Raw genomic sequence first — 18,082 nt, forward strand, 5'->3', positions numbered from 1 at the left:
CCCTTCATCAGCCCAGTGCTCGCATTTCATTAAGTCTACTTGGGCGTTTGCTTGCAAGCAAGTAGGGGGTTTCGCTCCATCGGCTCATCATTAGTAATTAATACACTGATAGGATTAGCTGCAGCAAGAGGCTAGTGGCAAGTGGAGGCCCTGGTGTTGCCGGTCAGAGAGGGTGCGTGTGTGATATGGCCTCCAGGGCTGCCTGTGATGTGGGGAAGTGGGTTAGAGAGTAACTACATGTGCGATGGAAGGTTGTGTGCACATGTAAGACCGGCATATTTACATGAACATCTGTGACCAAGAGCTATGACGGCAAACAAATGTAACTTTTCATCAGAAGTATTAATATTTGTGTTTTTTCTTGTAGTAACCCCTCAAATCTCATAATCTCAAAATCCAGCTTCTTATGGATTATTTTTTCATGGATACCTGTGCATATATGCGCACTTGAATTAATATCAGCGCTTGCATGTGAAGGCTTTCCCATGCATGACAGGGGTGTGCTCTCCGCAGCGCTAATTACATCATTATGGTCAGGATGGATCTCCATCTGCTTGGCCATTACTCCTGTCCCATTCTGGGCTGACCCACACTGCGCCTCAGAATTAGACACACACAGGCTAAATGGCCCTGCTAAATTATGAAGCTATTAGATATGGGAGGCTATTTTAGAACATATGTATTCACACAGAGCGAGAGGAATGAGGAAGGGTGAGAGAGAAAGGGGGACGATGAGCAGAGGTGGACCGAGCAACAGAGAGAAAATAGAAATGTGAGAAATGAGAGATGAAGCGCTGCGAGATTTTGAAAAATGAGAGCCAATGAAAGCGACAGAGGGAATGTGCAGATAAAATGATAGAGTGGGGAAAGTTAACTTTCCCTGTCTGGCCGGAGTTTCAACTTGCTTGTCCTCAGCTATTGTTAGAAGTTGATAAGATTTTCATGAAGCATGATCAGACATTGATGGATTTCCCAATGGATCATGCAGACAGATGAGGGAAATAGAAGAAGGGGTGAGAATTATATGGCACCCAGTCATGTCAATGGCCTTTTTCTGTCTCAAAGTTTGGAGGGTATTTTTGTATTACATTTGTGATACATACGTAGTGAAAGTAGTACTAATAAGCCATGCTCAATACAGAACCTGTGAAGGCTGTCCATAGCTTGTTGGCTAGATAGGCCTGTTAACCATGTATTTTTTAAATTGCATTCTTACATTAAAAGTGATAAGAAAATATAGGAATTATTTCATAAAATACAGTAGAACAGTAGAACAAAATTGAAAACAGTGCTACAGAGATGCACTGATGCATTCAAGGTAAAATGTTTCTATAAGAACTTCAGTCAGGCTAATGAACCAAGCATTTGAATCAAAAACAGAATGGGAAATGCTTTTTTTCTGCAGTGAGCTTCAGTGAGATGGAGCATAGTCTGGTAAATATATGTAAAAGTGGGCATTTTTCTTTTTACCATTAATCCCAAAGTAGTCCTCCTGTACAAGGGCCTTATTGATAAAAAAAGTTACTTGTGAATAAGTTGTTGAGTGAACAGAGCAGAGTTTACAGGAAATAAGTATGAGCGGGAGCTTTACTGTCATTAGTAAGCTTGAGTACTCATGTTACATTATCTAAGCTCTAATAAAATCAGGAGGACGCTTATGGATGTGATAAATAAGGGCCTAAAATTAGATTGATCCTTTTGGAAGTGGTAACTTTGTGTTATTCCAGGAAATGATCTTCATTTCTTGTGTTCATCTTGTGTCTCGTGGACTGTTTTAGTGAGTCGGCGTTCACAAATTTGTCCGTTAGTTGGACCAACTGCATTGTGACCCTCTCTAATTAAAAATAGTGAAACCCCTTATCTGTGTTTCTTCAGCTTTTAAGAATTTAACCTAGTGTTCTGTGTGATCAGGTTCTGCTTATGGAGTATCTGGATGTGAAGAACAGCCGCAGTGCCACAGAGCCATCGGCTCAACTCTCTTATGCCAGCACTGGCAGTGAGTTTGCTGCCTTTTTTGCAAAGAAGAAACCACAGCGTGCCAAGCAGTCGCTTTTTAAGTAAGGATCACACCCTTGTCTAATGCCAAGACCATTGTTTATTGTAATTATTTTTTTCCTTTTGCATTATGTTACCGTTATGCTGTCATGTCTTATTTCCAACTTGTTGAACCTTTTGTGTGTTTTGCAGGTTTGAATCGTCTTCCCATGCCATCAGCATGAGTGCCTACTTGAGGGAGCAGAGGCGAGAACTCTACAGCAAGAGCGGAGAATTACAAGGTGAGGAGGGGGGATGGAGGGATGGGGCATAGAAAAAAAGAGAGAGTGGGGGATGTGATGGCTCCCTGAACAGCTGGATTGGAGTTGTGACATGAAGATGGGTGGAAGGATAACGAGATGAAAGAAGAGGAAGAGAGATGACAGAGCAGAAGGTGTGAAAAGTATTGACATAACAGTGTAGACTTGGGAAAATATGACAGAGAAAAAAGGATAAATTGGGCTGGGTTGGCAGTGTGTGGGAGAGAAAAGAGCAGCAGGAACTCATAGCGAAGGTTGCGGTCAGGCAGAAAGATGAAAAGATGGAAGGAGTGAGGGAGCTTCGAGGTGCATGAGTTGTGTAAGAGCAGAAAAAATAGGAGCCGACAAGCTTATTGAAAAGACAAACAGGTGTGTATTTTACCTCGACTTGGAATAGTATAGAGAGACGGTGGAGGCAGGAGGGTGTGGAAGGGTCCAGCCATATTGATGGAGGGATTTTGGGGAGATGGAGAGGCGGATTGAGAGCATGAGGGCAGCAGTATAACAAAAGGTGCAGTGGAGATAGGAAGGACAGCTTTCGGGTCAAGAAGTTACACTCAGGAAAGAAGAAAGGCAGACAACGGGTGTGGAGAGGGAGACAGCGATAGAGAGAGAGATTGACGAGAGGCAGAGAGCAGGGTGACTTTGCAGAATCCGCCTACAGGGAGAGGCCTTGAAAACCTCTCACTCAAATACACGCACACACACAAAATAGCACGGTGAGTGAGCTGCACAGCCAGACCCTGGAGAGTCTAAGCTGTTCTACTGCTCCTACTTCTTCTGTTTCCCTCTGTCTCTCTCACTCCCTGGCTCTCTGTTTCTCTGCCTATGACCTTGAGGTTTCAATCAGCAGTGCCTGACAGCGCTGTTTGTCTGCTACTATTCCTTTTTTTTTTTCACATCGAGCTCCTCATTGACATTGTTTGGATGAAACTGAAAAGGTAGCAGATGGAGAGATAGAATAACAGTAAAGTACTAATCTGCAACAATGACTACATTCCACAGTCAAAAATTATCCTTTGGCAATTTCTACATAATGAGTTATGACTATTATGGGTAAATTATTTTAAAGAAATGAGTATTGGTAAGATTTCTTGTATTCAATTTAAAAATAAGCAAAGAACTGACTTGTCTTACATCTGTTGAAGACATTTCAATGCAGGCTGTAGTCAAAAAAGTGGCACTCATACAGTAGCTGGTCTGTAAATGTATGCAAAATGTACTGCCTCAGCTCCCCTGCCACAAAAAGAACAGCATTGATTAACTGCGGATAAAGGAAAACCCCAAATGGTCTTCAAATAACAGCTCACTTTTTTTTCCCTTTTTCTTCCATCTGTCGGCGCCTAAGAAAGAAAGAGGGAAAAAATATTTTTTTTTGACTGGCTGAATGCCTTGGAGCGTTTTATAAGAAGATGAGATTTCTCTGGGCTTTCATTTCACCTGTCACAATGCGTCGCACCGGCCACAAGCCCAAGCCGAGGCCTGAATGGCTGCAAAGAGATTGAAGGAGTAAGAAATCATTTAGAAAGTGAAATAAGTCTGCTGCGATCGAGGGGCGGGGGGAGATGGATGGAGGGAGGGAGGGAGGTAGAGGAAGGTTAAAAGTCATTGTTTTCATCAGGGTCCAGCGCAGAAGCCATTAAGAGATTTCTGAAGGAAGAAATTAGAAAAATATGTATTGAGACGGTGTGGAAAGGGACTTTTTTCTCTCTCTTCAAATTAAACTTACTGTAGGGAGGGAGGGAGAGGAAAAGATTGAGTTGATGAGTTCTTCTGGCTGTGGGATTACTCAACACTTGAAGCTTAGTCATGTGTGTCTCTTAGTCTCTCTACTTGGAGTTTCCTAAACTCTTCTTTTCTCAACGGTCTGCTTCAAGTCAATATAGTTATTAACTCAGATGCTCACCAAAGCAGCCTTGGAAATAAAACTTTTGATTGTTCACTTTAAATCCAGCTATGCACCATTAATAAAGGAAGAAAAATGGTCACACACTAAATAGAGTAAAAAGTCAGGACTGCAGTTTTTGCAGAAGCTTTTGCTATATTGCTGCATTTAGTACTTTTGTGAATGATCAAATACTGATATAAAACAGGGCTGCAACTAATGAAACATCGTCAGTTAATATGTCTCATATTTGTTCTCATTCAGTTAGTTGTTTGTTCTATGAACTGTCAGAAAATGGTGAAAAATGTTGTTTGTGTTTCCCAAAGCCAAAGATTATGTCCTGAAATGTCTTCTTTTGTCTACAACCCAAAGATAATCCCTTTACTGTCAAAGAGGAGTAAAGAAACCAGAAAATGTTGACATTTAAAATCCCAGAAGCTTTAATGCCACCTTTAAGGCGTTTCTTCAAGTTTGGAACAAATGTCCACTTGGACTTCGGCAGTCAAAGCCCATGGTTATTGTGACCTCATGCTATCCCACTTTCGTTAACGAAAACACCTTGACATAAATGACTACTTGGACATGATTAGATTTGGTTGGTCCAAGGTCAGTGTCACTGTGATCTCACAGCATCCCGTTTTGATGAAGGCGATATGTCAGAAAGATCTTGAGGGAATTCCTTCCAGTTTGATGCAAAGGTCCATTTAAACCAAAAGGTAAAATCGTCAGAGGTAAAATTTCAAGGTCACTGTGACCTCACATGACACATTTTTGGCCATAACTTAAAGGAGAACTTCGGTTGATTTAAACATGCAGCTTCATTGCTCAAGCTACCCTTGACTTGCGAGTACCGAAGACGCGAACAAATTTGGTCCAGCCATTACAGAGCTCCGTGAACGGAGATGTAGCATTGAACGCTAACAGCATGGGGTCAGAACTTCACGCTGTGTTTTAAGCATCTTAACATGCTCCACATCTCACACCAAAAGTTATGCAACATCAGCAGACACCTTAGCACACAAAAGTAGTTAAAATAGTGTGTTTGTGCAAGCAGCTACTTACCTGTTTGTTGACATCCGTGTGTTCCGGTAGCTAGACCAAACTAGCATATCCATCGAGTGTGCACTTAACAGGCTAAACAGGCTATTGTAAGGCTCATGGCTCATGACAGGCTGTAACATGGACATGTACATTATGAACATAAACACGAAAATGCTGGATTACGTTTCCGTCTCCGCCAGTGAGGGAGTAAGTGCACGCTCGACGGATTGACTAGTTTGGTCTAGCTACCGGAACACACGGATGTCAACAAACAGGTAAGTAGCTGCTTGCACAAACACACTGTTTTAACTACTTTTTTATTCATTTTGAGTCATACACGCTACAGTGCTGTGTGCTAAGGTGTCTGCTGATGTTGCATAACTTCTGGTGTGAGATGTGGAGCATGTTAAGACGGTTAAAACACAGTGTGAAGTTCTGACCCCATGCTGTTAGCGTTCAATGCTACATCTCCGTTCACGAAGCTCTGTAATGGCTGGACCAAATTTGTTCGCGTCTTCGGTACTGGCAAGTCAAGGGTAGCTTGAGCAATGAAGCTGCATGTTTAAATCGACCGAAGTTCTCCTTTAAGAATTAATGTTTGAAAAGAAATTTTACAAAAATGTCTCATAGCATAAAATGATGAAGTTATGACATTTGATATCCATATCGTTGAAAATTACATAGGTGACTACAAGGCGCTTTCAGGTTTTGTTGATTCTGGCGGCCCCTTTTGGGTCTATTTGTTATGGAAGTGAGTGACAGAGAGACCGCAGGATGGATCGCGATGAGGTCATGTGTATATATATAATATTGAATATGAAAAATGTGATCAGACCCGAGCACAGGCTTTAATAATAACTAACTATAAAAGCAGCAGTCTTTTCGCCGATGGTCTTGTTTGCTGTCACAGGTCATTTATAATCATCAGAGGAATCACAAGACTGTTTCATAAACACTTAAAAGTTCCTCGTAGTCACTTTTAACAGATAAGTTCATTATGAATATAGTTGGTGATTAATTTTATAGGGGCTCTATGGAACAATTTGTAGAAATGTACATGTATTAATCACTATTGGCCATATGTGAGCAGATTGTAACATGACATGAAAAATGACCCTCTCTCGGTTACCTATACAAGCCCGTGGACGATTTGTTGAAGTTATTAATGCTGCTCGACTGTAGATTTCCTTGTCAAGGACTCCTGTCTGCTAACATAAACTAATAAGCGGTTTCCAGAACAACACAGAAGTTCCACAGAGCCTTTAAATGTTGACAACTAATCAATTAGTCGATGAACTGTTGCTGCCCTAATATAAAATACATTTTCATGTCAGAGAGGTTGCCGTATGTCTCGTATCTTTGTTCAAGCTCCCAGATCTTTAAATAAGAATCAGAGCAGCGGCGCTTGAATAGAATGTGTAATGATTTTCTAACCTCTCCACAGTCACATATCTCTAATGGGTTTGAAATTAATCTGTAATATCTGTAATTTATGTCTCCTGAGTGTTGTAAGGACCCCCGCCATATATCATTACACACATGCACACGGCTACACAGGCGCACACTGTATTCACATGCCTCCCATACACATGCAAACACAGGGGGGGATTTAATTGCTTCCCTTCTTCACTGATACACGCCTGGTACGCTCCAATGAATCCGATGCCTCATCTAAAAGACTCTATTACGGCTCCATATGTAGCCACATCTGGAATATGTGTTATGTAGTGAGACTGCCAGCTCGAGCATGTATATGGTGTTCATATATTCAGCAGATCGTCAGTTGCCTGTCTAAATGTGTATGTAGTGTTTGTGGATGCATTTTCATCCTTGGCAAACCACTACTTCAGAATCACAGAGCTTCCAGATTCAATCACACTCCCTATGAATAAATTATGAAAATAACATTTTTTCCAGCTATAGATGTGCTACCATGCCTCTACGTTCCTCTGCATTTCTCCCAACCACTAGGCTTTTACATCCTTGCCCTCAGCTTTTTTTATTGCCTCTCTATAGCGCGTGTATAGGCAGCGGATGACTCGAAGCGCCCCAGTGGTCATCTGGCAGGTGAAGTGTGAATATATCCCAACAACTACCGCAGTCAGTAATGCATTTCCAGCCTTTTTAAAAATGTTATTTCTCCTTGTGTCACGGCTGTTCATTGTGCCACTTGTGATATTGCCTTGCCTTGGGACACGTTTGAAGTGACGACCCCCTTCGCCTAAGTGACAGCCATACACAAAACCTGCCTACCACCACACAGTTGCTCCGGATTTAAACAAACACACACACACTTCAGACGTTGCCTTTTTCTGTGCAGGCATGTACATATTCTCCCATTCCCAGCTCTCTTCCACCTCTGACCTCCTGCAACTCTTTAGATGTATTCATAATCAATTCTATTCCGAATCTATTTCACACTTTCCCTGTTTTTCTTTTGATATTCAAATAGAGTTGTTCACAGGGTGTCCGGGCAAACAAAAAGAACTGTCGGTCTGAGTCCAAACTATCTCTCTTCCCATCCCTTTATACCTTTATGCTCAGTCTAAGATAGAGAAGAAAAGCCAACTGCATTAGGGGCTTCTTGTTTATGTATAATAGCATCATGTTCCCATGAGAGGGGGAGGGACAGGGAGAGGAGGAGGAGGAGGAGGAGGAGGAGGAGGAGGAAGAAGATGACGGCTGAGGGGAGACCAGAAGTGGTGTTCCTTGTCAGGCTGATTTGTACACCCCACCAGGGAGGGGAGGGAGAAGAGGTGCAAATGGAAAAATGTCATGTGGGAGAAGCAGGGTAGAGGGGATGGTGGGTGGGATATCGGGGATGGGGCTAACAGATGTTGATCGCCACGTCTTCACAGAAGTGAATGTGCGTATGTAACTTGAAGTAGCGGAAACCGCATGTTCCTGACAAGTGACGTGTGATGTTACACAATTTGGCCAAACTGGGATTGTGTTTGATGGGGGTGGAAATGTCTAATGTTGATAGGAAATGCATTTTTTTCAGAAACGGTGGCAGACGCTGCACTCCAAAAAACAGCATATCCCATGTTATTTATTTGGACAGCTCCTGAAAAAAAGTTAACTAGACCATTTTTCCACAGTAATTATGTTTACGGGTCTTGGGGAGTACTACTTTATGTGTGAAAAAAGAAGCATAAAGCCTTTTTGTGGCTCCAGAGGAAGCTAATCTAATCTGATAAATTGCCTCTAGTGGTGTCACACAGGCTAAGTTGCATTGTGGGTAATGTAGGCACCAGGTTTTCAAATACATTCCACTCCCATAACACCACTGGACGATTTGGACAGTTTAAAAATAAATGAGCCAAATCGATTTAACAGAACCAGATATATCGCCTCTTTTGTTCCCCTGATCGTCTTCCTTTTCAAAAAATGACACCTTCAGTAGGCACAATGCAACATAGTCATTGGGTGACATCACTGGAGGCAGTTTATCACATTACATGCAGCTTCCTCTGGAACCACAAAAGACTTTATACTACCGGACCTGTTAACACACTTTAATGTGGAAAATTGGTGGAATTACCCTTTAATTCTACACCAGTCTACCACTTTCATATATTCTCTGTTACTAATCTAAAATCACATACTCGCCTTTTCATTTATTCTTCATCCAATCATCCATTCTCTTCATTTGTAGTCACAAATTCAAGAGTAATGGCTGTTCACTCATCTTGTGGAGGGATCAATACTTGACTTCCGCTGACCTTGCAATTATGATTTATCATATTCATAAACAGAAGCTTGGATGGAACTCTTGTCGGTGAAAACGTCAATAATTATTATGGGATTATGGCGCTGGAAAGAGAAAGACACCTGCTCGGCTGCAATTGATGCCTCTCTTTTTTTTCTTTTTCCTCCAGTTAATGCTTGTACACTGATGCTCAGTCAAGATATGATGCTTCATCTTTCTTTTCTGGCATTAAATTCCTTTTGCTCTTTGCCACTTGTAGATTTAGATTTTGATAGATTTGTGCGTGTGTCTCAACATGGAAGACTCAATCACTAACAGATCAAAAACAATTTATAACAAAACTAAAACCTGTCAAAGTCAGCAACATGTTAAATGCTCATAAGGACCCACTAAAAGGCATGTCGGTCCAATGATGTAGATAAATCTAATGTGTATTACTTCATGATAAAAAAAAACAGACTGCATAAAGTAAGCACTAGTCCTATTTTTTTTCCCTCCAACTGGCTTAGCTCTTGTGTATGAGAAAAAATATTACAGACCTGACTGTGGACTTAGAATATATAAATATGTAAAAAAAACAAAACAAAATCCAAGTCTTCAGGCCATTCTAAACTCTGGATTGCATCTTACAGTATGTGCTGTAAAATAAAAACGATTCCATATTTTCAATAAAGTAAATGTCTCTCTTCAAAAACAGAAGATTGAATTAAATGGGCATAAATTAGATAGAAGAGAGGTAATATTATATCTGCTAACAATTCACAAGCGTTGAGAAAAGTTTGGAATAACACTTAAGGAAATTAAAGAAAATATGTTTTGCACAGAGTACAGGCACCTTTTTTTCATAACTGAATTCAATACTGCTTTTTAACGACTTACCCTGCAGCAAAGAGAAGACTAAGAAAAGATGGATTAACAGGTTAATAGACTTCTCTATGCACAGAATGTCATTAGGATCACCATTTCTGTTTTCAAAAGTGTCCTTCAAATGGCCATTATTCCTAATGGAACGTTACCCACAAAGGCACATGTCATTATCTATGACTGATGAGGGCTTTCATACTGGATGTGGGTGTGTGTGTCCACTGCATAAAGAATGCATGGCAAGTTATGTCTTATATGTACGACATGCTGTAATTGAATGACATGTTGTTATGGAGTCTATACTTCTGCACAGCGCAAGAATGTCAGGAGAACATGACATGTTCCCCCTCTTGCTCAGGTGCCAGACCTTTATGAATTGGTTTGTTTCCGCAGTGACATAACTGGGCTTGTAGATAAAATGCAAGGTACCTCTGTTACCTGACAGGCTATTACTGTGAAAAGCCTTTATTTGTGTTCAGCACAAAAGCAAATATGGAGCAGCTCTGCATATTGTGGAAAACAGGCACACATACACAGACTGCTGCAGATGTCGTACAATAGCTCTCAGTAATTCTGTATGTGTTGGCCTGGGCTCATCATGTTCAATTTGCTCGTACATAGATTTCAGGGAGGTTGATTGGTAAAAACATTAGAGATGTGATTCCACCCCCTAATCTTTCAAGACATGCGCATGCACGCGCATGCGTGCGCGCGCACACACACACAAACACAAATGCAGTGTTGGATTCTGCTGTGGGACCAGTGATTGAATTACAGGAGCTCTGGTGGTGAAATTAGAGTGGAGCATGGAGACAGTGTAGAAAATGCACTGTGGCTTGTAATAATAAAATCAGCGTTTTACTATATCGTACCTCACCAAGCCCCTGGTTAGCAAACTGAATGATGGGAGCATGATAATGGAAAAAACATTGCTGGCAGTTATTTAAAGACTGATATTAGAGTTGAAAGCATTTGGCTAATGGTTTCATACATTTGTGGACGAAAACAAAACATTTAGTTAGTATCTTGACAAAATTGATGCTATTACACACATTTTTTTGTTGTTTTTTTCAGTTCATGCACTGTGGCTCACCAGTTTTATACAAAATATGAATCATACATGATTATCCAAATACAAGCCATAAATATCTTGGTACAAGCCCAGGAGTAAGACTAGATGTCAAGCAAAATTAATGCATTAACTGTAACCATTGCATCCACGTCTTATTCAGTTCTGCAATGATGGCCTCCAAACTGAAATATCTTAACAATGAGAAAGCTAATTTTCATTGCCACTGATGGACGTGGCTAGTCTATGCAGTAGGGTTAAGTGATATCTACTCATATGACGTATCAAACATATTTCTCTGTGTTGGATTTGAAAGGGCCTTTGTCTCCGCACCACATGTCTTTAACGTAGTCGTGTTTGGCCTCTGAAGCTCTGAAACAAAGTTAACCTGCTCGCAATGCTGTGGACTCTGAGATAAGAAAACAGTGGCGACAGTAAATTTGACAGCTTTACCGTTTCCTCAGAGTAGAAACTACCAATGACACAGGACAAACTGTTGTTATTCATTGATTTAGTCAAAAATAGAGACATGAAATCAGATAATATTTTATAGTGGTGAATTAAAGCAAAAGCTTGTCTATTGCCAGTTTGATTTCCATTTTAAAACCCGCTGTTCGCTTGGTAGAGGACCGAACCCTTTTCTGTAAGATATAGGGAAGCATTTTGCCAAATATCAAAATGTGAACGGCTTTATCTCAGAAAGACACACTGAAAACCAAAACAAAAAAACATACATGTCGCCATAAGTCACAGAGATTTTCACATGACATCCACCCTGGAAAGTGACGTGCACAGATAAGTTAAACATTAAATGCACTGGGAAGATGGAGGCAGGAAGAAGTGACAGGTGGATGCAGAGGACAACAGAAGGGGAGCACTCTTGTAATAGTTTACACAGTGCAGACATTTAATCAGAGAGAAATGGCTTGGTGTATTTTCTAAACCTGAGGCTAATGTTAATCAGCATTGGTCTTGTCATCATTGGCGGCTTTGACTGTCACCTCTGTGTTTACTTTTAATCTCAGAACGGCTGATTGGAGGAGATGTAGGGATGAACAAATGAAAAATGGAGGTAGAAGGGAAAACAGGATGGAAGGACATGTGAGGCTGTAGAGACCTTGGCACCTGCACTGCAGCAGCCTCACTGGTAGCCAGGCAAATAAACAACACACATCCCTTGCTTTCCCAGCATGCAACAGGTTCTTCCGGTAAAGAAGAGCTTGTGCAGCATGCGGTCTTGATTCCCCGCTGGGTCCAATCAAAGATGTGATGACACGTGGTTTTCTGCCCGATTAGTTCTCCTGCGCTTTACACTCACAAACACACACACATGTACTCAATCACTCATATGTAATTCTCTTTTTATGGTTGACAGATTCAAGAGACCATGTCAGTGAAGAGTGTTTTTAAACCCTTGATGATTGGAGTGAGCACGGTGATGCTGGTTCACTTCAAAATATAATGAAATGTTCTCGAGGCAGAGAGCTTTCTGTAATGGGTGCAGTTAAAGGAAACCTTGTGTTTTTACAGACTGTTTTGTCACCTCTGACTTATTTTTTTTAGGGATGATAGTGGTGCTTCATGAAGTTCGTATTCGGGTTGGGTGATTGTTTCTCATTTCATATAATCCAGTCATGTTTGGTCAGGAACTTCCATCAGATCTCCAGGGGGTTGGGGGAGTTACATCACAGAAAGCCAGTGAAATGCCAGCAAGGACAACTTGGTGTCAAAGAAAAGCATATCTTCCATTGACTCTTTGAAAATCCATGTGTGTGCTTGGTGTGACGATATTGTGTCATAATATCTTGCACGGCATCCTACATTATCATGGGGGGGACACACAGAGTATGAGTTGAAGCAGAGACAGTTATGGTCAAGTTCGCCTGCCATTAATTCTGTTGAGTAATATGCAATAAAAGTCACAGAAATGTTCTACGCAGTAGCCTACACCACACATGACAAATATCACTGCATCATGTTCACTTTAGCATTATAATCGAATCTTTAATATCACAATCCAGATCATACCCATAATTTTAACTACACATATGAAAAGTTTTTGAAAGAAGGCATTTGGGGTGTCAAATCGATGGAGAAGAGACACAAAACTGGTGTGTAATTAAGGATTTTCAAATTTGGCAGTTCCTCATGCAGATTCACAGGGCTCAGCAGGTGAGCCACGATAAATATCAACAATAAATTGGTGCACTTTATAGAGATCATTTTTCTGATAGTTGGTTAAAATACATGATCCGATAACCAGTCCGCACAAGCCTAATTTGGATAAACAGTGTTTGATCATCAGTTTTTCTTCACATTATTTCTGGTGGTGTTTGTGAACCATCAGAATAGTTTTAGATGTACGAGTTGGAGTTGCACCCATTTCTTGGGGTGAGGTATACAAAAAAAAGCCCTTTTCAAATATAAGCGTTCATTGTGCAGAGGCGGGTAAGAGCGTGCTCATATTAGAAAGTGGCAAAGTGAAATGAATCTGTTCCTCCTCGCGAAATAGGTGGTGCTCAAAGTTCAGTGACCACATGCACGCACAAAGGTCAGCACTGTCACGATGGTTTTTCAGTTGGTTGACAGAACAATTATGTGTCTCTGTTCACTGAAGTTGAACTGGTTGAAAACATAACATACAGACAAACACATTCACACCAATGCTCAAGTGAATTTTTAGTTCAACAAACCTGTATGTTTTTGCACCGTGGAAGATAATTGGACTCTAGACACAGTTGCATGTTATGAATTTTGCTTCTTATATTCAAGGTCCCTAAAAGATAAATTCATCTGACTTTGGTATTCGTCTTACTTTTCCTCTAGTGCTACCAGCCGCTCAAAGTTTTCACTCCTCCAGCCTGTCAGCACTGCTTGTTGCATTTGCATTTCGCTCGAAGTACCACCGTGCCAAAGGACGCTCTCACAGAGCTGCTAGCATGGCTGTAGACTCCTCTGAAACCTGCACAAAGCTTATTTTCTAACACTGTAACCACTTGCCAACAGTTTGAAACTGCACTGTCATTGCTGAAGTTTGAAAGACAAACAACATACATTTCCATCTGTTCGGAAAGGTTTTTTTCCCCAGGAAATGTCCCTTATTTTAGGATGACTTTTCCTTCGTGTCTCTGAAGAGACATTTTGCTCGATTAATATTCGTTCTGCTACTGGAGTGCATTGTTGTCATACCACCACTGACAGATGTGCATTCATTAAACTTAAGACCTCTGAGACACATTGTATGCCACAGCGACGCGTTTAATAATTAATCCAACTCAATTTGCACCTGAATTTATTTATACTATTATTTATTTATACCGTTTATTCTCACCTGAGCGGTGGATCTGGTCTCATGGAAGGTGGAGCAGCAGATACCATCCCATCAAATTAATTTTAATAATAGAGGGCTCTCATTAAGACCCAATCAGACATGAAGACAGTCTGAGTGGAATGGGTTGCCCGGAATTGACCAGAGAGTCATACATTATTGACACGGAAATCGTTCTAATTAGATCAGCAGGTTTTCGACTCTGAATATGTAGCCGGCTGCCAATCTTCTGGATTAGTTCACACGCACACGCAGAAGATTAAATGTATCCTATTTGTACGTGGAGGATGTTACCTGAATTGATCACACCCAAAGTCATTTACATAGCATACAGACAGATGAGGCCGTTGAGGTTGAAAATTGGATTATTCTATACGGCGTTTTCTATTTGCACAATTTAGCTTGAAATGTGCAGCGCTGACTAACAGCACAGATTAAGGGCTTCAATCAAAGGAAGAGCACTGTCTCACTCTTCTATTATAGGCCAACACTTACTGTACATACTGTGGAGAGGCGCAGATATTGCTGAATCCTACCAGTCATATTTGTATTGTGTTTATTAGTGTGACGTGTTTGATTGAGCGTGTTTGTGCTTTGATTTTAATTTCCTGACCAGCGCAGCCAATTGTTTCACTTGTGTGCCTATTTTGTGTGTGTCTGAGGGACATGATTGTGAGTCAGTTACACCAATCACCCAGCCGCTTTCCTGCCAGTCCCAATCAGAGTCCAGCCAGAGTGATCACAGGTATCTTTGATCCTCTTGAGTTGACACGAACCCTTGGCACACTGGCTGTGAATGAGAGATTGCAACATGATCGCAATGTTTGCATGCATGTCATGTTGTATCGTATTCAGACATAAAAAAAGTAAATAAATCACACACAGCAAAAACACAGATTACACTCTTTCAAGAAAATCTCGACAAAATCAAGAATAAAGTCAAGAAAAAACAATTGCACGTGCCTTTTAAATCTGCACATTAAGAAGCTCTCAACAAGCGCAGTGGAGTTACAACACTTGCCCATTTCATAGTGAATATTTGAACTAACTTCTCTGTTTGCCACTGTCCTTTTTTCCGTACAGACGCACATTTAAATAACGGACACAAAACCGATCCAAACCACTTGTAAATTAGGGATTATGACTCTTCCTCCCCTCTCCCGTCTGTCTGGATTTCCTCATCTCGCCCTCCCTGACACGCTCGCAGATGCACACAGAATCACACTGGTCCCGCGAGACGGCGGAGTGTGTTAAAGAAGGCATCACACGTTCATTCTTTCCCTGCCTAAATCTGGGCAGGGCCGGAATTCATCACAGGATCAAACCCGTTTCTCATCAAACCCAGGAAAGTGTAGCTAATGCAATTTCACTAAGTCACTGCCTGACTTGATTACATGTGGGCTGGGGAGCGCATGCTAAGGCACCACAGGGGCTGGAGGGGTGTCACTATGTGAGTTTGTGAGCATATGGTATCTATGTAGTTTCAGGCGATCCACTTGTTTTAGGCTCTCACAAGCGCACGTGTCTTTCAACCTGTCTGTTTGTTCCTCCTTTAATCCATGGATGTTTTTATGGATAGAAGTTGTGTGTCATGTCTGCTTAGGTGTGTGTGTGTGTGTGTGTGTGTGTGTGCAGACAAACTAGTAGTCCTCAAGGGGGATTTCAGGCAGATTTGGCCACATTAGAATGTGTCACTTCTTCTTTTCCAGCTTCCAGTTGCCGTCCCACTGAGCACCACACCTCCGCACACCCCTCCCACTAATCCCGGATCAGACCACACACCGAGGGACACAAATGCACAGACACTCGGCCAAACAACGTTAACGAATACTTGAGCACACAAAACGCAAACACACACAAGCTACCGCAAACAAAATGGCACTTTTACACAGCAAGCGGAGAGAGGGCTAGCAGCAGTTTGGTGGCACCCCGACCTGAAACCAGAGCCACCCTGTCACGTCTAGACAACTCTGAAGAATCCTATGCATATTAATGCAGGCCTATTTAATATTCATCAGCGCCATGCCCTGCTGGCAGCTGGTCCCAGACCCCATGGCTCAATGAGGTCTCTTCCTCGCCTCTTTTGTCTGACACGGATGCAGATGTTTAGAGCATGAAATTAAATTGGTCACTGTCATTGGGAATACATACATGGTAGTCAATTTGGTTTGCGTGTGTTTGTGTTCGTGGGTGTGGTTGCCAGTTAGATGTGGCTCTTGGAGCAGACAAGTAATGATAACTTCCCCAGAGTCTGTGACATGTTGACGTTATTCACGGGAACTTGGGTGTTTGCAAGTTGATGACGAGGAAACAAAAGTTTAGCCAGCTCTTTCCGCATTGACGATAAGTGAGAGAGAGAGAGAGAGAGAGAGAGAGAGAGAGAGAGAGAGTGAGAATGTGAATGTGAATGAGTGTGAGGGATAGAGTGCATTGGAGGCAGCTTTGTTTAGGAGACTGTAATTGAGTCTTAATTGAATTGGCACCGAAGGAAGGATGGATGGATGGAGAAGTGGAGAAAGAGAGGGTTTGAGGGAATCGGACCTCATCTCCGTCGCCACTTAGCAACACGAATGTGAGCTCACCGTGCCGGCGAGATTTCACGGCAACGGATCAGAATCAGAAACCCTCGATTTGAAAGTTTCAGATGGAACCCGAGCTTCTCTTGTCATTTTAATGAAAATACGGAGAGTGTTGTCTCCTATACCTTTCAAATGAAGCTTGTTCCATTAGAAATGTATTATGGAGCCCGGGCGCAGGGAACAATGGGTTGATATGCATTTGAATGCAAGGCTAGGCAGGCTGCACAGGTAATGTGGAACAGGCTCTCGCACTATGGCAAAGTGTCTTTTGTGTTACATCACACACGCTTTGCAAAGGCCGTATTGGACATGGAAATGAAACAGAAGAAAACAGCAGCGCGAGGCTTTGTGCCAAACTGAGATCTCGCCATTTCTGAACACACATGCACACACACCTTCGCTGATTTGGAAAGCCTATCAAAGTAGCGAGGATCACTGTCTTGTTTGATTTCTGTCCAGTGGTTCCACTTAACCTACTCGGTACACTCGACACACACACCTCATTTCAATTTACCAGAATGCAATGGGAAAGTGCATTCGCTGTGTTGATGGTATTTTTCTTTCAGGGTCTTCTGAAAAGCAAACTTTTTCCTCAAAGTTCTCCCACATACAGAGCTCCGTTGTAAATGTATCAGACTCCCTTGGTTTTGAATCTAGAGGGTTATTTATTGCATTGTCTGGTTTTCCAGTCTCATGGATGTATTGTTTCTGAGCGCCATGGGACTTAATCATAAACCCAAAACAAGAAATTCTAATGAATAACAATTTCTCCTCTGCATAAAGGCGGAAATGCCACCGTCTCGCCGCTTTCACCCTCCATCTCAATTTGCCTGCGAACACTGTATAAACATAGACGTCAACATGTGTGTGTGCATTCATGCAAAGTGTTCTTTCAAAACCTTTACACACATACACACACACACAACCAGAGACAGACAATCCTTTTGCTTTGCAGTTTGCTGGATTGACAATGAGCCGCAATTTCTCCTCCATCAATTATATTGATTACTTCAGGATGAGTGGAGGTAATGAGCTTTGGTGTTCTTTCTCTCCCCTATGATCTCGCCTCGTCCCTGTCTGCTGCCCCCCGCCCCCCTTGCCTCCACTCCTTTCTGAGCATGTTATGTGGCAATGATTTTCTGATTAACCCTGTTAGGTGTGGGGTTCACCCACGCAGTGACGCAGGGGCATCGAGCAGTATTAGCATGTGGTGTGCATCTAAATTTGTGATGGAGAGCTGCACTGATTGAGTGATGTGTTCATTGTGGCTGACTTTGTGCATCTGTAATGACGAAATATTTGAATATGTA

At 41.8% G+C, this 18,082-nt stretch overlaps 1 protein-coding gene across 1 annotated transcript in view; it reads left to right on the plus strand.

The window, feature by feature from the left end:
• Window positions 1–18,082, plus strand: part of exoc4 (exocyst complex component 4) — a 116,229-nt gene that overhangs the window by 24,059 nt on the left and 74,088 nt on the right. The window contains exons 9-10 of the mRNA XM_030439459.1: window positions 1,912–2,057; window positions 2,188–2,276. Of these exons, the coding sequence (XP_030295319.1) occupies window positions 1,912–2,057; window positions 2,188–2,276 (235 nt within the window). The remainder of the gene's footprint in view (window positions 1–1,911; window positions 2,058–2,187; window positions 2,277–18,082) is intronic.

Source organism: Sparus aurata, chromosome 14, assembly GCF_900880675.1.
Source record: "Sparus aurata chromosome 14, fSpaAur1.1, whole genome shotgun sequence".
Classification (NCBI taxonomy): Eukaryota; Metazoa; Chordata; class Actinopteri; order Spariformes; family Sparidae; genus Sparus; species Sparus aurata.